Genomic DNA, 26882 nt, shown 5'->3' with positions numbered 1-26882 from the left:
TTTAGTCTGCTTTATTTTATTAACAGTCAGTTATGTTTTATTTCTTCTTTGCTTGTTTTTAACAATCAGAGTAAGAAGAGGGAAGTGTCAGGGAGTGGAAACCTGCCCAGAGATTGAGCAATTCTTTAAGCACAGAGTATTTTTAGGCCTGACAATGTGATAGATGCACATGAAAGCTGTTGGGCAGTTCAATGGCAAAGTTCACCATAATAACATTAATTTTGGGTTTTGCCATTGGAGTTTTTGACTTATTTATTGAAAATATCCTCGTAGATAATGAAGACAGACAAACAGCCCTGGTAAGAGGCAGGATGTTTGCCATGTGGCATTTCACTTTGGGTGGGAGTGAGGAGGGAGGGGATGTGTTTCTCACGTGTGGCTCAGCCCAGTGAGGATGCAAGGAGCTGAATGCTCCATAGGGGGCTTGTCTGCATTGCCTTCAGAAAACATGAGAAAAGAACTATTTGATGCACAATAAAGACCCTTCAATTTCTCACTCTTTCCTTACTGTGATGGATGGAAATATCTGCCATGAGCTTAGCAGTTTTTGTTTTTATTGTGTCTGGTTGCTGTCTTGTCTCTCATTATTCAGCTTAACTAATAAGATTGCCTCTTTGTTCCCTTTATAGACAGAAGAAAAAATTATTACCACTAGCTCCTTTTCTCTAAACAGTGATCTAGTAACTGAAATAAAAAAATGTCTGTCTACAGAAATTAAGTTTCATAGCCTGCCTGTAAACAGAATGCAATAACGTGCTTCATGCTGTTCTATTATTTTTTCTTTCGTTAATTCTTGTACACAAATTGAGCTATCAGTAAAAATAATGGCTTAATTAATAAAACTACATACCAGCCTAATGGGTCACACATGCACCTTTGTAAAAATTTTGGGGAGGGAAAGAAAAAAAGCTTTTACTTAAAGTCTTAATTATGTTTGCTAACAGCAGCTCTAAAAGAGCATCACGCTGGCAATTACACGTTGCTCTCTGAAAGGGACACAAGCTGCATTCAGATTAGGGAGCTTTCCCCTCCCATGGCTTGGTCTCACATCTCTGAGGAAGGGCTATTGATACACAAAAGTTAAAGCTATTTCTTAAGAATTATAAGATAATAATTCTTTCTGGTCATTGCTACTAGAGAAGAACTAAAGGGAAAGGTACAGAGAAAAAACAAACCAGTCATATACAGTGAAGAAAGATTGCAGTCTTCAGTAATCAAATATTTGTTCTTGAGCAGGTCTCTGCATTCCCTCTGACCACTGTGTTTAAGTGCAATCTGCAGCAGTTTTGGCTATTCTGGATAATGTTCTAGTCAAACTTACTCTGAGCTCTTCATCTCATATATGTGACTGTAAGGTCACTATATATACACATTTTGAACAGAAATGGTATCCTGGTTTAAGGTTTTCCACTGTTGTTTAAAATGTTTTTTCTTGCATGAACACAATTTGGCTTAAAAAAATCAAAGCAAAGCCCTGTTATCCATGCAGGGTAGTGGTTAATCTTCCACAACCAGCTTGTGTTTATTCAGTGCAAGCTTTCTCTCCTCTCTCAGTACCCTCCTTTAACCCCTCATTCTCTCCTCTCCCACCATGTGTAACACTGTAACATTAAGGGCAGGTACCTTCATGTTGAGTCTAGATGCACATTGATAGGCTTTATATTTTCTTTTTCCTTTTCTGTTGGCAGCGATGGTGCGGGAAGAAGTGGAACCTACATTCTAATTGACATGGTTCTCAATAAAATGGCCAAAGGTGAGAATCGAAAGGCTTGTTACTTCCTCAGTACTGAAAGATGTGCTTGTGTTGCCATGACAACAGTGGGGGAGCAATATTCACAGAAAATCTGAGAATAAATTAGAGGCAAATTGTACTCTTTCCTGAATGTTCCGTAGTTTTATTTTCATACCTAATGCAAATGCTTTGTGAATAATGAGAGGTGTGTTTGTGCTGTTGAGAAGTATTTGAATTTTTAAATTTATCATTTAAAATAGTTATTACAGTTTTTGCAAAAGATGCCTTGGGGCTGTACAACCCTAATTTAGTGGTTACAGGAGCTAGGTCCTGAGCTGTGTCATGGCTGTTGCCCAGTCCCCTGTCACCTACCTCACCAAGACAGTCAGCTGCAATTATTTTACTTTTTGGAGCTGCCGATTGCCACCAACGTGTGTGTAAGTGGTGGTGCCAGAGAGGGTATTGTGTCTGGCACAGATTTGTTTCTTACAAGGAAAAAGACTGTAGTGAACAGGACAGAGGACTGAAAATAAATCTCCATTGCCAGTTCTAGCACTATTTGTTTGATATTGAACAATGTATTTAACTTTTCTGTTTCTTAGAAGTCTCATCTGTGATGTGTCATTTTATGACGTGGGAAATAATCTGCCAACAAAACATAAACTTGTTTGTTAAAATGAGCAATCTATAGATTCCTTTTTTTTCTTGATTCATAAATTGTTCATGTTGAGAAGTATTTGAGATACTCTGAAATAATCTTTGTTAGAACTGAACAAATTTTTAACACTGGTACTGTCTTCAGAAGAAGGGGGGTGAGAGTGAATGTGTAAACCTGACCAAATTTGCCTTTATTAATTCTTAACCTGAGTTCTTAAGCCACATCTGGCATTATGCACACATGGGTATTTAATGAAAAAGGATTAGTTGTAAAAACATGGTAATTTATAAAGAGAAACAACAGTTCTTTGAACAGTTTTTATTTAAGATCTTGTAACATTGACATGTTTTTCATGTAGTTTAAAAATACTCCCCATGCTTTACAGTCATCTGCTGCTGCATCCTAAATATTCCAGTCCTCTGGGACATGGTGGCATCCGGTCCCTTTAGAAAGATTTTAGCTTTTCTTTTTTTTTGTCTCCAGATTCTGTTAACATGTCTCATCAAACATGGACTGAATTTTCTGCCCGCAAGCATCATGTGGAACTTGCCACTGATGCTAAAAGAAGTTGTATGTTTGCCTTCTCCTTTGCGCTGTACTGAAAATAAATTTTTCAGTGGGATGAGATTAGTTTTTCATGCTTGTTGGAAAATGGGTTTTTGCTCTGTGAAGGAATATGGAGATATTTCCAATGCTTGTTACTTGCCACGTGACAACCTGGACTTTAAAAATAGAAGCAACTGTACATCATAAAATTAATGTGGAAAAATTAATGTGGACCTTTGTTAAGTGTTTGTTCATTTCGGCCATCAGCAGCGAGAAGCCATAATGAAACCTGGATTTAAAGTTTATGCAATTTATTGGTATATAGAAGTAAATGAGGAGTATTTTCTGGCTTGGGGCTTTCAGCCACTTAAGGGAGGGTTGACTTTGTTGCAAAAGCACTGAAGAATGCCATTTATTGACTCCATTGTACCATGTAATGTCAAATTCCATTTTAAGTGTGGGCTTAGCGCTTCACAATGCCAGACAAGTCATGTGAAACTGGCCAGAGAAAGGCGTCACAGGCCTTTCTGGAGATCGCTCACCCCCATTTTGTTCTTGACCTGCTCCCCTCTGCCCGTGGGGGTGTGCGACGCGAAATCCCCTGACCTGGTGCTTTGGCTGGAGTTTAAATGAAAGATCAAAGGGCAGAGCGGGCATCTCAGCCCTGCTGAGGTGGGCCTTTCCCAGGCTGTCACACTGTGCGGCCGCCAAAGGTTTTGTTCGGGCGGGAGCCGCGGCCCAGCCTGTGCGGCCGGGGCCCTCTTTGTCTGGCCTGAGAAGCTGGAGGCCCAGGTTGAGGATCCAATGTTCATCAAATGATCAAAGGCCTGAAGCCCTGGACATGAAATCTTTCTTTCCATTTCCTTTTCTTAGAGAATGAATTGCACGAGTGGCAAAGAATGCCCTTTCCAAAGCTTTTATGTGCAGTGCGAGGGCTAACTTCAGAGTCCTTCAGCGCTGAACATAAAAATGTAAGTGCACTTTCAATCTGGGCCCAGCTGCAGGGCCAGCATCGAGGAACCCTTCTTTCAAAAAGGCTTTTAAGGATTAAGGCCTTCAGTCTTTCAAAAAAAAAAAAAAAAAAAAAAAAAAAAAAACCTAACCGAAAAAAAAAACCACCACGGACTTTTAAGAATAAACTTAGAATAATTTGAGTTTCTTGTTCCATGGTCTGGTTTATTAGAAAGAAGACAATAATGCATTTTTAAATCAAAGTAAATAGAGGAGTACTTAGTTTCAGCAGTGGGAAAGTAGAAAGCAATCAATAAATACCTTGGCTCTTTAGTGGGGTCTTTAATAGGTTGGGCAAAGGAGCTCCTTTTTCATGTAATGATTTACTTCCCCGCATTCTCTTAGACAGTTAACTGTAAATGCCTTTGTCATTTACAATTTCTTCCAATGCTCATTGAATTAGTGCTAACACTTAGTCTATTAAACAAGTTATAAATTCATATCTTCTACTACCCTGCTGTTGCCAACCTTCCTATTATTTTAGGTGCTGAAAACCACCAACAAGGGACCTGTTCCTAAAACCTAGAGCAGGGGAAAGGAAATAAGTTGGAGAGGATTTTGTGTTTGACATCTGCCACATCAGTTTGACAGCCCCAACCCCTTCGAGGAAGGGAATTTTAAAGAATTAAAATTTAAAGAAGCAAAGCATCTCTGCTCAGGGCGCTTACAGGACAGTAAAAGTTGGTAACAAGGGCAGAAACGCTCCCATGGTGTACTTGGGGAATGAATTGAGCTGGTGGAAGGATGTGCAGGAGCTCACAAGGGCACTGGGATGGATTTGCTGTTGGGGGAGATTCTTGATGAATTTCACTGTCCTCGGTAAATGCAATGACTGCATCTGTGCACTTATTCCTGATGTCCACATTAAATAATCTGAGGTACTGGAGTAGTCAGAGAGCAGCAGTGTCTGTCCAGAGCTATCATTCCTGTGTCATGTCAGGAAGCAGGAAGTTTAAATGCAAAATATGTCCTTTTGTTTCATTGTTCAAATAATTAATGTGGCAATTTATTGTGTAGTTTATTACTATAATTTTTTGTCTTCCTAGCTTCATATGCTGTCACCTGAAAGTTTGTACAAGTCGATCCTTGAGATCCCATTCCAGCCTAATGTTCTGTGATTCTGTGATATGCAGAGACCCTGATTCTATACTCATCAAGGCAATAAGAAAAATGAAATAGTGCTGAATCTCTTCTTACAGTAACATATTTAAATACTATATACAGTATTTCAACTATGATACCTATTTAATGATGATAACTATTTGTACATGGTGTTAGAGTTTTAACACAGTTACCTCTCATTTTGGTGACAGCCATCTTAGGACAAGCTTTAGTTTTGAGTTAGAAGCAGAGAAGTGATTTAGTTCAGCCCATGTGCATTTTCATTATTTAAATAAATACAGAAAATTATAATAGATTGTTTCTGTAGGTAACAATGCTTGCTGGATTTTTGATAGGGACTATTTCTCTCAGGCTGATTTCTGCTGAGAATTTCAACATTCTTGATGTGTTTACAAGTTTTATTCTTTGTTACTAGGGAAGATAAGATGATTTAGATTTGGTCTACTTGATATTTCTTCCTCACTCCAAACTCGCAGTAATGCTGAGCTGATCAGATTTTTTTTTTCTTTTTGTGTAATATAGAGAAAAGTTGAGAATTTTCTCATTTCATTCTCTTTTGCGCAGGCTTATTGTAGTGACTAGATGTGTGATATATTGCAAGATATTTTTATTGAGTGTTTCTGGCACAAAAAAAAAAAAAAAAAAAAAAAAAAAAAAAAAAAAAGATGAGATTATGGGTCCTCCCACTTTCATTTTTCTGAACTGAGAGGCTTGAATAGTGTAGATAATAGTTTGATTTTTAGATATTCATCCAGCCAGCAGCTGCTTAGGGTTTGCTGACCATCCATTTTCTTGTGTTTGAACTGGCTGAAACGAGATGAGTCAAAGGGAAGGTGAATATGAATTTTAAAATCCTTTTAAAGTATTGATTTCCAAATTCTAAAACCCAGCAAAAAAGATTTGATTTAGCAAAGCCGAACCAGCGGTTTATTCTCTTGCATTCAAAAGCTTGGATTATAATTGATGAGCACACACACTCTGGCCTGGGCTGGCTGTGGAGGTTATCTCCCCAAGTCCTTCCCTTGCCCCTGCTACCCTATTGTCTGAGGGTCTTGTGAGTCAGCTCCTGAGCAGATGCAGTTTATACCGTGACATTTTAAGGCAAAACAAAAGATTCCTTAATTCGCCTTCTGACTCATCGTGATCAAATGATTTGGGCTAATCTGAACCCTTGCTGAGGTTTTGCTTATCTGCTGTTTGGATTTAACAATCATAATGAAGTTGTGGGGTTAGCTCCTCTCTGAAAGGGTTTTATGAAAGGAAATGCTTGCCCATACTCGTGTTAAAATGGATTCAATCTGCTTATTTTTGAGTCCTTGTGCAAAGTCTGAGAAAATTCTATTGTTCTGTTGTGCTGATACAAGTGTAGAGCTAACTATTTCTGACATGCTTTTGGTGAATGAGGGAATATTTCCTCAGCCCAGGATCAAGCTTCTCCTATGAAAACAAAATTTAACATACTCCATTTCATACAGAGGTTGAGAGAATATATAGTGTAAAAGGGAGATTTATTTTTTCTTTTTTTGAAGGTAATGTATGGCTAGAGGGTCAAAAAGTGGGGTTAGAAATAGGTAGTATTCCACAAAAAAAAATCACAGCAGAAAAATTCAGGATTTTATAATTGTTTTCAGGGTCTGAGTTTGACTTAATTACATGGCTAGTCTTTGAGGTTTGGGTGACACAGATTATTATCTCTAGGAACAGAGAAAAAATACAGAGCCAAAAAATTGGAGTTTGCTTTGTTTACTGTTGTGCTGTCTACAAGACTGCCTCAGTTCTCAGCAGCAGTAATGCCAACCCTGTAAATCTGAAATGCTGCTATTTCAATTTCCAAAGGAAGTTGCTCGTGTCCATGTAAACATATCGTATGTTATGAGGCCGGTTTTTCGAACGAGCTGCATTTATGTATTGTAACTTTTATGTAATGAGTTACCCTGGAAACACAATTAGGCAAATAGTGCTCGTTCTTGCAGCCTTTCCCAGCAGATAATTAATCACAATGAGAGCTGGGCCCCCAGCTACATGCACAAGTGTATAGGGAATGTATAGGATAGTTTTTTCACGGTCGAGCCTGAAGATGCTCAGCAAACTCTTACTATTTAGAAAAAGCTGTTAAAAACAATGTTTATTTCCTTTGAGAAACACATTTGGACACATGATGCTTTAAAGCTTTTCACATGTTTTTGCCTGCATGGAGCCACCAATTAATAGCTCATAGAAGGAAGATAAAAATGTCACATGTTCTACAAGCTTCTGTTCTGAAATGAATTAGTGACCATGGGGAAGGTGTTCTTGGTTGATATTTCCCACTGTATGTTGTATGGTCTGCATTTTTAGGTGGTTTCCTTTATGAAATATAAAGATTTTTTTTAAGCAACAAGCAAATGTTATTGATAGAATTTCTTTATCTCTTTTTTTTTATATGTATAATTTAGTGGTTAGGGGTTACTCTAAAAGAGCCATATTTCTTGAGTTATTTGCTATTCTGAGGATTTTATTGGAAAATACTTGGGAGTAGGGAAGTATGGTAGAAAGCAATTCTAATTATCCAGGGTTAGGGGCAAATGAATTGTGAAGAAAGACTGATCAGACATGGGCTATTCCTTGGGAGAGGGAGCACGAAGGGGGGTCCCCATAGAGTGCTGGAAGACCCTGAAAGAAATGTATTGATGTCAGTAAGCAGCTTGAGATAGTGACTAATTTGAAAACAAGAGGTCATTGACTGAAACTAAGGAGGAGACAAGCAGATAAGGAATTTGTGCGGCGTTTTTTTCCCCACAATGGGTAGGTTAGGATATGGAAAAGTGAAAAAGCTGGGTCATAGAAGTACTGTGCTATTGCTTTGAAAGCAGCTGGGCATGATTGGAAAAGGAAGTTTATACACAGAGAGTAAAACCATTTCTTTTTCAGTAGTCAATCTTATGCAGCAAAAAAGCGTTCAATTGACCAGTGGTGGTCTTCTGGCTGTTAAGGGTACAATTTAGTAGCTAAAGTGTAGTTATTCCACAATTTCTATAGCTGGACCAGTTTAGTCACTTTTAAGGATAAACTGTGTTTAAAGAATTTAAAGAGCGAATCCATAACAGTTGCATCTTTTATTCAGGTCACTCCATGTATTGTCTTGTAAGAACTTTACCACCTACATGCAACGTAAAATGAAAGTAATGTAAAATGTAGTTCTTACAATTTAATAGATTTATGTAGGCGAGCTACTTCTGTGTCTCCTGGAAAGAAAATGCATATTTTCCAAAGGGGACTTCAAGATTTTTTTAAGGCCAAGTGAGACGTGTTTTCATAAATGTCATTTTTGCAGTAAGCATCTTAACTTTGTTCGTGTTCAATTCATCACATGGAGATCAACTGTCTTTCAGGTAATGTTCCAAGAGTTTCTGGAAGAGGGACTAAAGGAAGCAAATTGTGTAAAACTCCATGGGGGCTGATTCTGGGGAATATCTATTAGCAGGAAGTAACAGCACATTCACAATACTTGCTCTGTATGTGCTCAGAGTGTGTGTGTGTGTCTGCACATGCACGTGTAAGTTGAATTTAGATGTGTGCTCTGGTGTTTTCAGTGACAATAGATGATTATGGAACATTTTACCCCATACAGAAAAAACTCATTGACATCCATTTCTTTAGCAATTCTTTTGTAGTAATTTAGGCATATTCGTTTTACTTTTAACTTCTGGGGAAGATGGAAGAAATCTAATTGTAAAAGAGAAACAATTCCTATCATGTATAGAATGTGATGTGACAATTCTCACACACACGGGAAGTGAGGAAGGATCAGTCCTCAAATTAGCATCCATTTGCATTCAGTTACAGTGAGTGGTTTCTGCATGTTTTTTCTGCACTGACAAAGGATGTTAACTTAAAAACTGACATGTCAGCAGTGAATTTCTATCCCAGCAAGGCTGTTAAAATCAGTGTAAAATTTAGAAGCATTATTTTCTTGTATCATTTTTTTAAATATTGGTTTGTGCCTAGGTCTTCCATCTTCAGTGTCACCTTCCTTTGGATTCTGTACACAGCACAATATCACATTTATTACATGCAATCTTCAAGTATTAATATAAAATGTGTAAACAGTAACACATTATGTAAGGCATATATGTAATGTATACTCTGTGTGTGCATGACTGTCACAATAATTTTAATTACTTCACTTTTATTACTTTAAGCACTCCCTTCTCCATTTACATGCTTGCTTTGCCCATTGGGTACTTTTGTGGAAGATGTTTTTGTTTGGTTTTCTTTTTAATAAAGGTAATGAAATTTTAATTTGGGTTGTTGTTAGATGCATAGAAGCACTTAGGTATTTTATCTGAAATTATAGACAGTTCACTGACTCAGCCATAGGCTGGGTCTATCCCTAACTACACACACATGCACACAGATTTTGTTCATCTCAGAGTGAATAAGCTTATAATGAGAATGCCAACCTGAATACATTAATCTCTTTTGTTATCTTTAAAAGTGTACCCTTCACTAGGATTTTGCTGATGCTTTTCTCTTTCCATGAAAAGAGTCAAATGATCCTCCTGGACAAGAGCAGAGCTACAGCAGCAGACACCTGGATAACTACAAATGAAAATTGCTTTTATTTTTGTAGTTTTTTGTGTTTTGTAGCTGATGGTCAGGCCTCTTTTTATCTCTAATACTTAGAGATGTATTTTATTTAGTGGACACTTAGACAATGCAAGTTGAAGGGAGAAAATACTCTTGTTTCTTTGCAGCAGAGCACTGTACAAACAGCAGTTACTCATAGGACACATTTTTATTTCCATGCCCTTCAGTACACTGTACTGCTGATTTATCTTTTCATTGTGGTTCCATGTTGCCTTCTTTCTGACATTTCCCTCAAAATCACCAAATGTGGATGTCAGGGAAATATGGAAGGCTACAGACACAAAGCACAGATATTAAAACACTGTAAGCTCTAACAGATTCTAGCATTTGTGAGCCCAGAAGTGAATAGCAGAAACTGAGCTCTTTTCAGCCCAGGTTCATTCCAGCTAACTTTGGGCACATAAAACATCTAGCATTAAGCATCTCACCTAACCTAGTTGTCTGGGTCTCCTCTCTCATCAAGGAGAACGATACACACCTCTGGAGGATAATTCTCAGGCAAATGAATTGCCCATCACAGCTTACCCTCTCTCTCTTAGCTGTTGAGAGAGGAGATGACTAACTCCAATTCGAACTTCAAGGATGGCTGGAGTAGATGAGATGAGGTTGGGCCTTTGAGACTAAGCTAGTTAGTAAATATTACTGGTTTGCTATTAAAACTAATGGTCAGTGAAGAAGTGGTGTTACACTCCCCCTAGTTATGACCCTTTTCTCTTTATAATCAGATTGAGTTTGCCCCTCATATGGTGTGATTAAATGTTTTGCTGCAACATTAAGTACTCAATGGGGCAAACACTTGCTGGGGCAGCTACATGAGCCTTCCTTTAGAAGCTGTCAGTGGGAAGCTGGAGGCATTTAGGAGATTTGCAAGTCTAGAGCATATCTGTGCTATGTCCAGCTACATTAGACATTGGAAACACATGGCTGTGACAGTGTAATAGCCTATGAGTGCTGATTTGCCCTCTTAACCCCCCAGAGAGCCCACTTCTGTCTCTGTACACTATGGCAGACACAAGTGTAGATGGGTATATTTGTGTTTTGGGCTCCTGACACAGACATGGATCTATTTACTGCCTGTCCTTTGGTCTCCATAGTTCACTATCCACTTGCTGTGGCAAAGCAGAATGCTGAAAAGGGCCAGGAAATCCAGGACCAAAGAAAGCCTCTTTGTCAGTCTTGAGATGGGGAGGGAGAAAGGCCACGTGGAGCTGCTGGGCTCAGTTTGCTTTGGCCATGAGTCATGCTATAGACATGAGTCATGCAGCCATCACCCAAACATGACAAACACTTGTGTTCTTCCTCAACACAGGCACACTGATGAGACATCTGAGTGTCCTCACTGGCACTGTATTGTTTCCCTGATTTTCTTCCTCAAGTGTATTTTTGCTGTTTCACATTATTACAAGTGCATCTTCCACAGCACTCCTGGCTGCCTGAGCCATGCAGGATCTGAGGCTAAAAGCTGCTGATCCTGCAAACACTGATTGGTTCTTTTTCAGCTTCTAGCAACAACATTGTGAAGAACAGTAGCAAGGACTATTCCTTCAAGATTTTAACCAGCCAGTTTTTAATCTTAGCTAACAAGTCCCTTTGCCCTTCAAGGCCTAATTCAAAATCTATACAATATAATAAATATAAAATGATGCATTAGGCAGGTAATATCTGACTAGAATGAAGCTGAATACTTTCTGCTACAAAAACAAAGTCATTTGAAGTGTCATTTCTGTATTGTCCTTGGAACTCTATTTTTTTCTGTTGGGATAAATGCTTATTTCCATACGAATCATCATCATTTCCTTAAAGGGAAATAGCAAAGGTGCTAATAACCCCCCTTTACAACTGCTCAGCATGACTCCCACCTCATATAGTCACTATTGTGATCACTTTATGATCAAAGGGAACAGAAAGAGGGCTGAGAAAGGTGCAAAGGCTATTGGAAAAATAAATAAGAGGATCTATCTAGGTCTTCACCTCTCTAGTGTCCAAGTACCTTATAATCATTAATGGATTTGCTTTCATAACAACTCATTAGGTAGGAAAAAAAATGGTTCATTTTATAAATGATGGTGTGAAACATAGGGTGAATTTAATGATTAGGCCCAAGAGGTGCAGGAAGTCAAAGTCTCAATCTGGAAGAGAACTGAAATCTGTCTAAACATAGCCTCCTAATGACCAAGCCATCCTTTAGGACTCACAGTAACAAATTTATGGCCATTCTGCAGACTTATAATAAGATCTTTTTGAGGATATATGCCAGTAGATGTGGAAGTTTTTCCTAACTACAAAAATCCTTTTTAATTTAATATTTATGAGCAAAATGTATTTGTGAAACATTCACAAAGAAAACTCTTCACTTTGGGTTATTTAAAAAGAAACCCCCCACAAATAACTGCTTTGATGAAGTATTTAAGCATCATTTTATTTTTATAAATACACAGAAAATTCAGAGCATCTAGAATCTAAAATATTCCTTTTAAGAGAGAGCTTTAATATAAAATTCTATCAGTCTTACAGAATCTACACTGCACTTTTCATTAGTACTGAATAAAATAGAACATTTGACTTTGCTTTCAGTGTATGTTCAAGCTTATTACATAAAAATCTCAAAGATTATCTTAATTAAGCTAAAACTTCTCCTGCATTTATGTAACAAATGCTGATTGTTCTTCTAACTGAAAAAAACCCCAACCCAGCACATTTTCAGATGCACAAACTCTGTAGTTTGCTGAACCTGAAAAAAACTTTTTAATGATATGGCTTCATTTTTTCTCCCCAGCTGATATATTTAAAGATGTTACTCCTCTTGACAAACATTGTCATATTCCTGTGCCATCATAGTGACAGCAGCACTGCTACAGTGTGGAAGGCACCATCCTCCACACACTATTTCTCATGTGTCTTGTGCTTAGCAAAATAGGACCCCTGCCATGTCTAGGGGAATGAGAAGAGAGGGAAGCTTTCATTATCATAGTCATAAAACTAACATTAGGTAACTCATGGTGATTTTAAATATTGTGAGCTGCTGGTCACCTCATGGAGCAGAATTAGGCTGGGTCGTTATTTATTGCAGGAGAAAAGGGGGATTTACCCATGTTTTTATGACATGCTGGATACTCCACTTACATGACTGTCTAAGGGCAAACACTTTAACCCCTTGAGATCTGCTAATCAGGAGCACCAGCTGTTAAGTGCCAGCATGCATCCAGCATTCATGCCTGCAGGGAGAGAGAGGGCTGCAAAGGATATGACCCTAAACTTCAGAAACTGCTTCTCTCCTTGGGGGCAAAATATCATTCAGCTTGCATCTTCTCTTGTTTTCTTTTAGTTTATCCAGTTTAATGTTCCTGATGTGGGTTGTTGTGCACTCACTGTGAATGCTTCAAGCCTTTAGGAAGATGATAGTTAATTACTGAAGTTAAAATCTGGCTTACACTGGTGTGGAAGTGCTTTCAGAGATATTTACTCAGCCAGCTCACTGAGCTGCTAGGGGCAGGGGAAGGCTGGCAGTATCTGGCTCACAGTGAATTACTGTAAATGTATGTTCTGTTTTTTAAAAAATAGCACATTCCACAGTCATTTTTCACAATGCTGCTGGTACAATATTAGCTCAGTCTCACACTAAGTTACATTCGTATGTTCCTTTAAAACAAGCAATGAAATCCATTGTGAAAAAGCCTGTCACAAACACAACCCAAATTTATTCCCTGCAGAGTAAAATACAGTCATAAGGTGAAAAAGCAGTTCTTTATTGTTTAAATGCTTCTTCTTTTATCCCTCTCTTTAGCTCCTGAAACCAGTCTCACACAGATATATATTGGTGGGAAGAAAAGGTAGAAAATACTGCCTTTTTGACATATTTTGTTTTCTTTTCCAAATGTCACTTGCTCTCCTGTCTAGTATTTTTAACCCTTCCTGTAGATTATTTGTTGTATAACAATAAATTGACATCTGTGTCTATTACTGGACTAAATAGTTTAGAATCCTAAGCAAGACACTTCCAATAATTAGATATCCTTGGAATCAGTGGATCAAGCTCTTCCAGCTTTTTCTCTAAACCACTGCATCAAATTTAGTTTGTGTGTGGCTTTCCAGATGAGCAATGTTTCAAATGCCTTAGCAGTGTGTGGATATTTTGCAGCCATCTCAGTAAGAGCATGACTTGACCCTAATGTCCTTAGATGTTATAGCCCTCTCTCCCAATGTCATGTAGCATATGCTGTATTTTTTGTCACCTGAAATGGCTCAGAAGCATAAATAAATTGTTATTGGGTACTTTAGAATGTAATGACATATTATTGCACTCCCAGATTAAAGAAATGGCAAAGAAAATGTTGAATTTGGGTCAGATTTCAGCAAAATAATTCCAAAGAGAGTTGGAAGTTCATGCTGCACTCTAACACTGAGCTCTTCTCACCTGTGAAGGCAGGTTGAGTTCAAACCTCCCTTTGTGCCTTGAAAATTTATTTGTGTCTGTCACCAGAAAACTTTTTACAGACTATTGCATACTCCAGTGGTAGTGAGCTGAATTTACATAATGCAGCAGCAGAATATCCTAAACTTGAAGAGAAAAAAGCCCTCATTACAAAATGAGATTTACTAGAGGTCTAGCAATGTATAGTTCAACACATTTGTTTTAGTCACAATAAGGGAATAGATGCAGATAGATGTAGAAGTGGAGGAAGAAGAGAGGCTTACTCATGTAGAGAGAGAGCATGTCAAGCTGGCTTTTTTCTATGCCATTGATCTCATCTCCTGTCCTGTGAATTTTTGAATTTCTTTGTTCCAAGATGTTTTCCTTCTGAAATAGTGTCCTGCCTTTGCAGCACTAAGTTTCATTGATCAATCTCTGCAGGCACTCAAGTATTTTCCATCACCGTAGTATCCAAGGCATTCACAGGTGGAAAAAATGGTGTAGCAAACCAATCTGTGCCTCTGCTTTGGATTGTCTCTGACCCAATGGCATCTCCACAAGACATTTGATTTGCTCTGCTTTTCCTTAAAATTACCTGTGGCTGAGGACATCAGAAATGCTTTTGGGTGGCCTGCTGATCACAACCCTTAGGCTGGGGACATTAGTCAGTAAAAACTGATGTTTTAGAGACTTTATTGACAAAACACTTCAGAACAAGCTTCCCATTAAGCACACCAGCCCACTAGGACTGTTCTTATGTTCCAGTGCATGCATATGCTTTGGTGTTTTGCTAAATCAGGATTTTTAATTAAGTGTTGTTCATACTATTAGTCATGTCATTCTCTTAATGATGATAAAAAAGCAAACATCAGATCACTAGTAAATGCCTGCAAACTGCATCAGAGAAATGGAGGAATTAACTTTTTCAAAGGCAAACTCAGAAGCCTGTCTGGCCACTAAAGAGTGTAATTATGTCTTATCATGAACCATTTCTCTTTTTGTCCTGAGAGCAGAGTATTTTCAAATAAAGCTCATCCCTCTGGGTCCATCCTTGCAGCATACACCTGGGAAGCTCAGAACTGTGGTTAACTTTGCCCATGGATGGAAGTGTCTTAAATATTTCTCATATCTTAATTTCTGAAAGGAGAATTCCTCTTACTTTGAACCAAGATGTTACTGGAACGTTTTATTTCCTGGTGATGAAAGGAGGCCACAAGTGAGGCTGTAAAGCATGGGCAGTACTCACATAGCTCTGCTTCATCCACAGCTGTGGTGGAACAGGAAAATCCCACCTAACTGCACATGTATGTGTGAGTAATCACTGAAGAGAACTACTGTGTTACACCAGTGTTAGGGTTTGTGAAAAGAGTATCTTTAATGATGCTTTCCAGATGAATTGCCACTGCAAAACCTGCAACAGATTTAAGGTATAATTACTGTCACTGTTATCAGACTTTATAGTGTATGTAAGTATTGCTTTTCTCTGTTGTAAGGAGATTTGGGGGTTTTTAATTTTAAAATAAAACCTTCTATGTTTTTTCAAAGCTCATCCCTCTAAATCCTGGGGAGGGGTGGGAGCAAAAAGCATGCAGTGCCCCAACCCATGGTAATTAGCAAAACTGTCTGTCAGATACCATTTTTAAGTTGTCACTATTATATTTTTTGAATGGATTTGTTTCATTTCTGATACAGCTGAGGAACATATTTTCATTGATTTAAAGAACATATTCCAAATCATTCTTGTAGAGTTGATGTTATTTTTAAATATAATTTCATATCTTTTATCAAGGAAACCAAATGAAATCATTCACTATTCATTGCATTTCTGAATTTTTTAGAAGATGGTGCTGAGCTATAAAGTTGAGTTGGGTAAATGAGGAGGTGCATGATATTTACATTGATTTGTACCCAACTACAGGTAGACAAACCCTTACAGGATTTGTAGGAATAGTGGTAAATGTTGCATCCAATTCTGCAAATCCAGTTCTGGGAACTCAACAATTATGTGTTCAGATTTGTACAGGTTACACTGCAGCATCAATGCTCTAGGTGCATGGCCCACAAATTGGCCACTGAGACCCCTGTGAATATTTGAGGATGTTTAAATGCCTCCAGAAGGAAGTCATAAATTGGCAGAGGTTGACCCAGGAAATTTGTAGAACCAGGCAACAGGAAGCAGTTGATAAATCTTCAGAGCACACCACTGAGTATCCCTTAAAATAAGGCAGATTCCAGAACTGTGGCCAATCCCTGCCCTTGATGAACCATCCAGTGACAGAAGTGAATGTACAGAAGAGGAGAGACCTGAGGTCAACACATTTCCAAGCTCCTGTAGCTATGAGCCCACATCAGCCCTAGGAGAATGAACAGCCACCCAGGGCAGTAGGGCAGAGTGGGGCAGAGATGAGATACTTACACCTGCATTAGGATGACACTCTGCTCATCTGCCTGCAGCTTTGGCACCATGATATGGTCCTGTAAGATGCAGAAGGGAAGGCCAAATTCTGCAGGTGAACTTTTCACCTCAAAGGATTTCTCACTAGGCTTCTACTCTTTAAGTTCATACAGGAGGGACCAAAATCCTGATTCTCCCTCAATCCCTTCATAAAGACTCAGATTAGGCACTTAAGGAAAATGAGGAGAGTGGTCTTGAAATATCAGTCACTAGAGGAAAGTGAGGAGGAAATCAGCATCTCCCTTCAGCTCTCTAGTCTTTGTGGATTATAAGAAAGGGAAGAGGCTCAAGGGCTTGCTTTGATCTCCATAGCTCATGTGTTGAAAGCAGCTCCTCCATGTGCATGGGGCAGGGAGCCAGTCCCAGACTGGCTGTGCCTGTCTCACGTGCCCTGGTGCTGCTGATGGCTACAGGGCAGCTGTGTCCAGATACCCAGAGCAGAACCTAAAGAAAATGCCATAGACTGCCCAGGTGGAACAGTGACCACACAGCAGGGTGGTCTGACAAATCCTGAACTAGGAAGCCACAGACAGGTTTTTCTGGATGTCTGCTGTGGGTGACAAAAAGTCACCTGAATCTTGTTTTTACATCATTAATCTTTGTGTGATTCAGCCCTTAATTCAGTGCATACTCTAAGAAGTGACAAAGGGACACTCAGTGGCATTGCCATGACAGACCCTCAGGTTCCACAAAATATATTCTGCTTTAGGTGCAGAGACATTTTTAAGAATTTGTTTTTCTCTGGCTTCTCTTGAATTAATATTAGTAAAAGGTGCCTCAACCTCTTATTTTTCTATATGAAGACAAAAATTGCAGCTGCCTGCCAAGTCTGCTGAGGGATGGATGTAATAATTTTCAATTGGACTGTTAGCCCAAAGGGAACCCGATAGCAAGAGATTGACAGATGCAGCATGGATTATCTTGTGCTCTGAACTCAGCCCAATTTGTGGTTTGTTGCAGGTGCTAAAGAGATTGATATTGCTGCTACCCTGGAGCACTTGAGGGACCAGAGACCAGGCATGGTCCAGACAAAGGTACTGTCAATAAATCCACAGGGATTTTAAATACATTAAAGGTCTTTCACAGTAGTTGTTTTCATGACAGAAGAGGGAGGGTATGACCTAATTTAACGCAGGTCGCTTGCTGATTACTCTGTTTGGCTCCCTACCAACTGAGGTTTATTTATGCTGAAGATTTATCTGGGTTACTTTCTTTGGTGTTTACTGTTCTTTCTTGTAACATCTCCAACATCTATCTTGATTACCATATATGAAGGGCAGTCAAGACAACAATCTATAGCCTACTAAAGAAAATGTGCATTTGAAAGAGTGTTCTTGCTTTCATCCTGTACTATGGATTATTTTCTTAGAGTATCTCTACTTAACTCGCATGTAATATTTTTTTTAAAGCTTCTACTCATTAAAGAGAATGAAACCTGCATTTGATTTTTTTTTTTTTTCTGGAAAAAAGAACCCAAAAGTTTTGAATTAAAGACAATAAAGTCTTGCAGGAAATCAAGTAATTTTTAGTGTCTTTGAATGGAAGACCTTGCATCGTGCCTACAGCCTTTATGGATGTATAACTATACATGGTAACTATATTTTTACACTTTGGTAAGATGAATGCCTTACTCTCAAATTCCTGTCAGCTGTAATAGTTTTGACATTTTTCCACAATGTAAAACTTAAACATAGTAGCTGATGGTGCAATTCCAGTCCCTTAAATAGTAGAAATGAAACTTTCTGTTATTAACAATTCCAGCAATGTATAAGAATGATATTTTGGGATTTGTGCTACAAGTTAAGAGCTGCAAATATGACAATAAAGAAACTCTTTCATGGTATTGAGGCAAAATGAATCTGTTTATGGCCTTTTAAAATATCAAATGATTGTTACAGTCCCAAACTGAATAGCAAGAGCAATGTTACAGCACAATGTCTTGGCCAGGCTGGAACTGATAGGAAATTCTGCAGTGTGTAGGGAGTTGAAATTGCTGAGGGGCAAAGGTGAAATAAATGTCTCTTGTAGGAATCATTGATTCATAATTTTTCCTGAATCTCTTCCCAGTCATGTTATTTCCCACTAATACTAGGGGAAAATACTGCTGAAGAACAGCTTGGGGAATGTTAATTATTATTTACCAGTTAAGTAAGTGCATGAAAAATAAAGATGAGCCAGTCAAAACTAACTAATCTTTATCTGCATGGAAGACATAAAATTGCACAAGTCTTTCTTCTGCTTTGATTATTCAGACTGGGAAAAAAGGCAAATAGCACCCAGTATCCAATGTCATATATGTTTACTCTGAGGTAAGATGCAAATCCTGGACTACTCTGTGAATGCATTCAAAATATGTAGCTCTGTGGCAACACAGAGCTCAAATTCCAGTTTCCTTTTCAGAGCAGAAAAAGTATGGCTAGTTACCTTCAACAGAAGAAAAAACATCGCTCCAGAACCAAAGAATGAGGTTACGTGAACAACTTCTCCTACTTAGCTCAGCAATAGTTACCTGAGTTCCATGAAAATCTCCCTCAAGACATGATTTTCCCCTCCAAACATTTGTCTGGAAGAACTCCAGAAAACAGATGTATCCTGTGTTTTCATCCAGGATGAAAAATTTTCTCAGGATATTGCTTATCTCTCCTCTTGCTCCTTCTTCCATCATTGTCATTTTCTCAAAACCACCGAAATCACTTATTCAAGCTAATGTCTTGCAAATTATAAATATCTGGTTACATGCTAGCAATGCACGATCCCCAGAGAATATTTCTGATGGATTTAAACAAACCCCTGTGCTTTCCCAACTGAATACAAATGAGGAATATTAGACTCTTGGAGTAATTTAAAACGATGGATTAAAAGTCAGGTTAGAAATGCCAATTACAGAATATCCCTAGGCAAAATAAACACAACTTCCCTCAGCAATGTTATTGTGTTTCCAGCAGGCAGCGCTCCACCTTTCCAACAGGCATGGGAAAGATTTGTTTGCAGCATTTTGTCTTCTTTAATTCAAAAGCACTGTATATAATAAATTGTAAGGAAATGATCATAATGACATTCTGCATTTCTGAGAAGCATAACAGAGGGTATGTGGGTTTGTTGGATTTTTTTTTTTTTTTTTTTTTGCAGGGGAATCATAAAATAGAATTGATATGTCACATGTGAGAGGAAAAAGTGATGAAGGAGGAAGTGTATTCATTGTGATGGGAAAAATATATATTTCCTTTTTTTCCTCTCTCCTATATCCTCTCACAATCTATAATAGTAGATAGATTCCTTACTGTGTTATATATGCTACATGAACTCACTTTTTTTTCCTGGGAATTTTTATCTATAGACACAATGAAACATAGCCACATTATTTTTTACCAAGTATATTCTTGTCACCTCTGCATTATAGGTGAACTGACACCACAGCATGTCTGTCCAGCTCTGTTTTCTAGGCAAAGCTAGATGTTAAAATTCATCTCCAGGCAGTCTTGTAACTGCAAATACAATATGTGAATGGCAGTGTAGCTCTACTAAACAACAAACTGAGCTCCTTTAAAATTACTGACATTAATTTGCTCTAACTGCAGTTGTCCTTATGGAAAAGTGTGGAAGGTGTGGGAAGGTCTTTCCTGGGAGGGTGGTGATGCCCATCAATGGAAGCTGCACCCCCTGCCTTTCACCTGGCTGTGTTATGCACAAGGATGGAGGGGGAAAAGCTCAGCTGCACCACCCCTGACAGGCAATGTCCCCACACATCTCGTGTCTGCTCTCCTGTCCCTTTTTCTACAGTCAGTTTTGAGCTCTGGCTGTGCAGATTAGGCTCTGTAAATTGTTTTGCCTCAGTCATTAAGGTCACACCTCCTGTTGCTCAGTCCCTGGGTGAGGCAAACACTCTTCCTCAAGCTTTTTGAACTGGCACAAGCACCCAGTTTGGTTCTGTCCCAGCATGTCCCATATATGCCCTCTCTGACCCTGCTGCTCTCCAGCTTCTCTCACACTCATGGTGCTCCAGGTAAAATACAGCTGATGCTCCTGGATGGCCCCAGCATTCCCAGAATTTCCTTTAATTGTAGAGACCTTAGAGAGTGCAGGGAGCCTTAGGCAGTCATGCACACCATTTTCAGTGCCTGTTGAGGGTGAGTCCTGCTCTTTAGGGTGAATTGATGTCTGATTAAAAGCTCTTGGCTGCAGTCCAGCAAGTGTATATGGATGCCACTTTGACAGCTCGAAGCAGACAGCAAAATTCCTGAATGGCAGTGTTGCTGAGAAATTATTCTGAGTTTTGTTCTGCTTTTTCTGCTCTGGCACTTTGCCCATCATTACTTCTCTGAAGCATCTCCACATGGGAACTGACTGCAGTGGGGTAAGACAAGGCAGAGAAGACTGGCACTGGATTGCAGGAGTGAAGAGTCAGCTGCCTTTCTGAACTATGAGTTGTACATCTGTAGTTTGTTCTTTCATCCTTCCTGTACATTCAGCAGTAAAATGAAGCACCATGGAAAATTAATGTTACTGGTTCAGTGATCAGTTCTGGGTATTCTGTAACCATCCTACAGCACCAACTGAGGGGCTGGAGGTACAGACCATCAATTTTCTAATGACAGACAGGGACAGTATTCCAACACTGATCTTGGCTTTGCAGGTTGCATCTCAAACCTGCATCCTCAGAGTCAATTCCTCAGCAGCTCTTGACCCCAGCTGGCTTAAAGCTCTGGACTACTTCCAGAAAATCCAGGAATTTCTCCACAGTCCTTATTTGGTATCTTTGATTTTCCTATATTTTGAGAAAACTTTCCACTGAAAAGTCTCAAACTCTATCACCCTGTCAGTTACTTCAGTAAGCTAAATTACTGAGAAAAAAAAATTACTTGCTTGGAAAATATTGCACCTGTTAACCTTGAGGATTTAAAATTGCTTTGCCTTCTGTAGGAATGCACAGTTCAGGAGTGTGTTAGGGTTGCACTTAGGAGAAGTAGATGCTCATGGCTGTGTCCTTCACACCTCTGCCAACCCAGCACAGAGGCTTCTAAATAATTTTGGTGTTGAGGGTACAGTAAATTAATAGCAGAGGAAAGTCTTCCCAAGTATTTTTTATATAGGAGTGGTCTTAACAAACATTAACGAGAGGCTTAAAGATCAATGACAGATAAGTCAAAAAGCAGATACTGTTCTATATAATAGAAATCAGATAGAATATAGATAAAATACATCATTTTATTTTAGATTATTTCAACTAGAAACAGTCCTGTGAAAAGCCAAAGTCTCTGCTTTACAACATTTCACTTCCTTCATATTTCAATAAAGTACTGAGTTCCCATATCTGTGTCAGAAGGAAATGGCTGGTGATCAGATACTCCCAAACCCTTCTGACCATGCAAAGGCAATTTATTTTCGTGTCCCTATAGCTTGGGTTCTGCTACTAACATTTTTCTCCATTAAAATTACTCTGGCTTCAAGATGCTGTCAAACATGTTATATGACACCAATAATCCCAGAACATTTTGTTCCTTTCCATTGCAGTGTACAGTTCATCCTGCATATTCATATTTTTAACAATGACTTGAGGAAGTTCAGCTGTGGACCAGAGAGCTAGGCTTTCTGGAAAGTGTTTTGTTTTTTTGTTTTGTTATTGAGGGTGTGTGTTTGTTCTCTCCACAGGAGCAGTTTGAGTTTGCTTTGACAGCAGTGGCAGAGGAGGTGAATGCAATACTCAAGGCCCTTCCCCAGTGAGCATCTCAGTCTCCTGAAGGTTCCCACAGAATCCATCCCTCGTTTTCCTCATCCTCAGCCCCTATGAATGTTCTTGGAAATCGTGACCTGACCTTAACTGTGTATCTTCTGTTGTAACCACATAGTGATAGGATCCTTACAAACTCCTTTAGCTGGTAAAAGTTCAACAGTTAAAATGTGTATTCTGGTTTTTGGGGGGTTTTAAACGAATTTTTAAAAGTACATCAAAGCCTCGGATTAAGTGACAGAACAATCCATCTAATTCCTCCCACATCCTTGAAGCCCTGAATGTCACTTTGAAAGCACACATTCATGTTCTTAATAGCAAATATACAATATTGTGGGTAATTAGTGCAGTCAATATAGTCTCAGAAAACAGTGTTCTGTTATATTTTGTAACTTCTCAAAGGCTGAATAAGAGTGAGGGCCTGAAGAGGATGGTGATTGTTCCCATACAGTGCCAAGTTGGAGCATGAAACAGTGCTGTGGGTGTGAGCAAACACAGGTCCAGGCTCTGGCAAGGAGAGCTTGCACCTTCTCATGCCAGGCTTTGGCAAGCAAATGTTTTCTTAACTGTTGTTTACTTTTCAGCTTTGTGCCATAAGAGGAAGAAAATCTGAACTATGAATAAAAGAGGCTTGCATGGTTGTTGCAGCTAGGGAGAAAACATGTTGTTCACATTAATGGGCAGCCAGGGGACAATGAGCACAACTCTGACCATGTACCTGGCACTGCCAGCACAGGAAAGGAGAGCAAAGGCTCCCCTCAGATGATGGGGAGGGTCCTGTCAGCAGTCAGGTAATTGTCCAGAGCTGCTATGGAAGGAAATTGTTGGTTTTATGGGATTACTGAGGAAGAAAATGGGATCCTCCCCTTTATCTTTGCATTTTCCTCTGTAAAGCTCCGCTGTGCCATCCTTTATTATACCAGGAAAGTATATTTCTGTAAAAGCCTGGCTGAAGAAGAAATTTCCCATCTGCATTTTATGACTCTCATCAAGTTTGTCTGATCCAGGCATATGTTGCAGCTCTCTGCAGAGGCTCTGCTCACTCCTTGTTCTGCAGGAACTGAGCATGAAGGGGTAAAGCAGCACAAAGATTGAATTTCAGAGATTCGTGTGTTCTAAAAAGCCTAATGCCTACTGTTGCAAAGTAATGCTAAAATATGTCTGTAAATGGTTTGGATATGCAATCTTGCTTCTGTGATTTCACAGGTTTATCTGTGGCACTCTTCTAAAGCAATTTACATTATTGATAGAAAATACTCTGATATGTTTGAATGAGGGGCCTGAGACTAAAATTATTGAAGGTACCTAAGTGGTGTAGGCTATTAATTCCATTTTCAAAAGTGAATGCTTGGATGCTTTTTCATATGCTATCCTACATCTCCATGGCTTAAGAATCTGGGGTGCTTTTTGCCCAAAATCTTATAAGTGTTGTGTGCTTGAAACCATATTAGGTTAACTGTAATTTCAACACTGGAAAACATATCAGTGAATTTAACTTGGGAAGGCGAACTTTTATAAACTTCTAATCAGTAAAATGTTACAAATACAAGTATCACACAGTTTTGCTCACCCAGAGGTGAGGAGCATCAATCAAAATCAATCATGTTGCAATTTTGTGTTGTAGGTGTGGATATTGGTGATTTCTTCTTTTTTGGCAATTAAAGAGTTACCAAAAAAAAAAAAAATTAAAAAAAATTAAAAAGCAGAAAGCAGAAGGCTTGTTACTTTTTGCCATACATTTTTGTATGCTTTACTTGATATATGCTGTTGCTTAATTTGGGCATCCCATTACTATAGCAGTGCAGAGCAGATACTGCAGATGCCATCATCCTCTTAAGTACACATACTGTACATTAAGCCACATGTTTATTTTATGGCCTAAGCATTTTAGAGCTTTCCTAGCAATAACTAAAAAAACTAATGGAGTATAAATGAGAAAATTGCCTTTTTCATTTGATAATTTAGATTTAACAGGATTCTTTTATTACTTTAGCTAACACAGAATTGCAGATCAGGGCAGATGAGATCAGTTTGAGCTGTATCAGCAAGTGTTTGAAGTAGATTTACTGTGAGCCACGTACTGCAGCTTTCTGAAAATACAGGTAGCTGTATGCAAACAACTGTCCAAAGAATCAAAACTGGGGCATCCTGAGCCAAGCCCTCTGACTACTGGGTGGAATGATTTCCCAGTGTGAGATGCTGTGCCATCACCCACTGCCAGTGGGCCAGTGGGGTTGTAGCACAGGTTTCTGCCCTGGGATTCATCAGTGTTTGCCTCCTGACTGTCCCTGTGCAAACCACAAACATGACTGACGAGCCTTTCATTGCACTTCAGGAATATTTTTTTAATTGTTCTTTTGCAAATATTTGCATTTCATAATAGCAATTTCAGGGTGATCCCTATTAATTCACAAGCAGCCGAGTGTGGGACTTCATGCTTCAGAGTTTATTTAGTGTAGATTAGAGGGCATTAATCTTCCCCAAGGCTAATGGGGCAGGAATGTATTGTTTTATTCATCCTTGTGGAGCAGTTTACACAACAGAAAGATGCAGTCACTCAGAGGGTTAGAGCATCTCCCACTGACCATCATCGACAATCCTGTTATTTCAGCCATGTTTTGTACAGTTCTTCCACAAAGAGGTGCAAGGCTTATTCTGTTGACTGTAAAAAACCACACAGAATATTTCATCTGTGCATAGCACACTGTTCACACCTCTCAGTAAATGCCCTGCTGCTGGGGGCAGTAATGTGCTGCAGGGTCAATTAGTGAAACACAAGTTTCAGTTGCACCAGGACAGTCTAGAGGGGTCTGTCCATTTGCCAGGAAGATGCCAAAGCCATGGATGAAGCCACAGAGATGGATTTGCCATGCAGGGCAGGTATTTCTTTTCACTGCAGTTAACTTAATCCTTGTGATCTGGTGAAGGATGTTATTCAGGCCAACCCCCAGCCCCTTGCACTGGACATGGGATGCACCCCATGTTCTCTGTCAGGCTGAGTTGAGTTTCTGCCTGAAGACTGGAATCACCTGAGAGCTCAAAGTCAAATGAGACCCACCATCCTTCTCTGGTCAATTTTCTGCTGATCTTTAGTAAACTCATTGTGATTGAAGCTGGGGCTGGTGTCTGACTCTAGGCCACAAACAGCATGTGTTTAATATTGGACATGCTCACATTCTTGACAAAGACAGATGGAGTGTACAGGTTGTGTTTGTGTGGTTGAATCTTTAAATGGTGTTTTAGGGGGCAGCCTGCAGGAGGGCATTTTAACCCCACTGCTCCTCGCTGGTCAGAGGCAGAAATGTAGCACACACAGCTGCTGTCCCTGAGCAGGGCAGGGACATGACCAGACCCCTGTGATGCAGTCAGTGTGTCCAGATAGGAGGGACAGAAAGGTGGTTGTCACCAGAGTTGATATTTCAGAGAAGTAAAAGCACAGTTGTTCTCTCCAACCTTTGCCCTTCCCATGAGGTTCCATGGGCTGGGACTTAGAGGGATGGAGAGGCAGGACAGTACCATTCCCCACATCCCAGATCCCTGAGGTTCAGCCTGAGGCACAGGGCTGAACAAGTGTGGGGTTTTCTGTTGGCTCCAGGTGTTCAGGTGTGAGCTGTAACCATTGCTGTTGGCCACTGCCAACATGGGACCTGCTGCAGCCCAGGTAACTCTCATCCCAGTGGAAGTCCTTGGCCAAGAATGAATTTCAGCAGAAAATCACAAATCCAAATCTCAATCCAGTAGCAAAACAAGCCAGATTATTTTTATAAAAGCTACTAAATGTTTAACACATTTCAAAATATTTTTAGAATCTACACCCATGACTAAACCTTGTCCCTTGTCTCCAGCATGCATGCAGAACCAATCCCCATCCATCCCCAGGGGAATGACAGCTATAGTACCTGTAAGGAGTTCATGCTTATTAGTCAAGTGGAACATTAATAAAACCTGGCCCACTTCATAATTTCCAGAATAGTCATTAATTAAAAAAACTGTTTATTGGGACAGAAAACAAGTATTTGATTAGCTTTGTTACAGAACAATAGCTCTCCTCATTTTTATTCTGCATATTTTATTGTTTCTTTAGAAAATTCTCTTAAGAAGCATTTGAGATAATTCGCTTTTTAAAACTGTACAGTTTCTATGGTTTTGCTTTTTAAATGAGAGTACACTTTGTAGATTTGATTATTATATTTTTCTGTTAATATTACATTGGGCATTACAAAAGCATTCCCCACCACAGTGAAAAGAAAGTGATCCTGTTGGTTTATTGTAAAAGAAAAAAAATAATTAAAACAAAATTGCAGAGCTGTGGCATACTCAATCCAATTAGAGCATGACTCTTTACTACTCTTCATTTACCACATGAGAAAAAAAAAAGTTACACCAGCAAGATTTCATTTGAAGCTGTTCATGCATGCTGTTTGTACTGTATTTGATGGCATAATATTGTTTTGTTTACAACCTTTTCTTTCTTGTCATTCTATTATATTCTTTATATGTATATAGTTTAAAAAAAAGATTATACAAAGTATTTTGTTCTACCTCTGTAAAAATCATATTTGTGAATAAAGTCACGTTGTCTGTGGAGTA

At 39.1% G+C, this 26882-nt stretch overlaps 1 protein-coding gene across 1 annotated transcript in view; it reads left to right on the top strand.

Moving 5' to 3' along the window:
* The window catches only part of PTPRN2 (protein tyrosine phosphatase receptor type N2), a 628212-nt gene extending 601330 nt beyond the window's left edge, over nucleotides 1-26882 (top strand). The window contains exons 21-23 of the mRNA XM_079300304.1: nucleotides 1689-1753; nucleotides 17525-17598; nucleotides 22214-26882. Coding sequence (XP_079156430.1) covers nucleotides 1689-1753; nucleotides 17525-17598; nucleotides 22214-22285 — 211 coding nt within the window. The 3' untranslated portion in view covers nucleotides 22286-26882. The remainder of the gene's footprint in view (nucleotides 1-1688; nucleotides 1754-17524; nucleotides 17599-22213) is intronic.

Source organism: Erithacus rubecula (genome assembly GCF_903797595.1).
Source record: "Erithacus rubecula genome assembly, chromosome: 3".
Taxonomy (NCBI): Eukaryota; Metazoa; Chordata; class Aves; order Passeriformes; family Muscicapidae; genus Erithacus; species Erithacus rubecula.
This window is presented reverse-complemented; position numbering and strand designations above follow the sequence as displayed.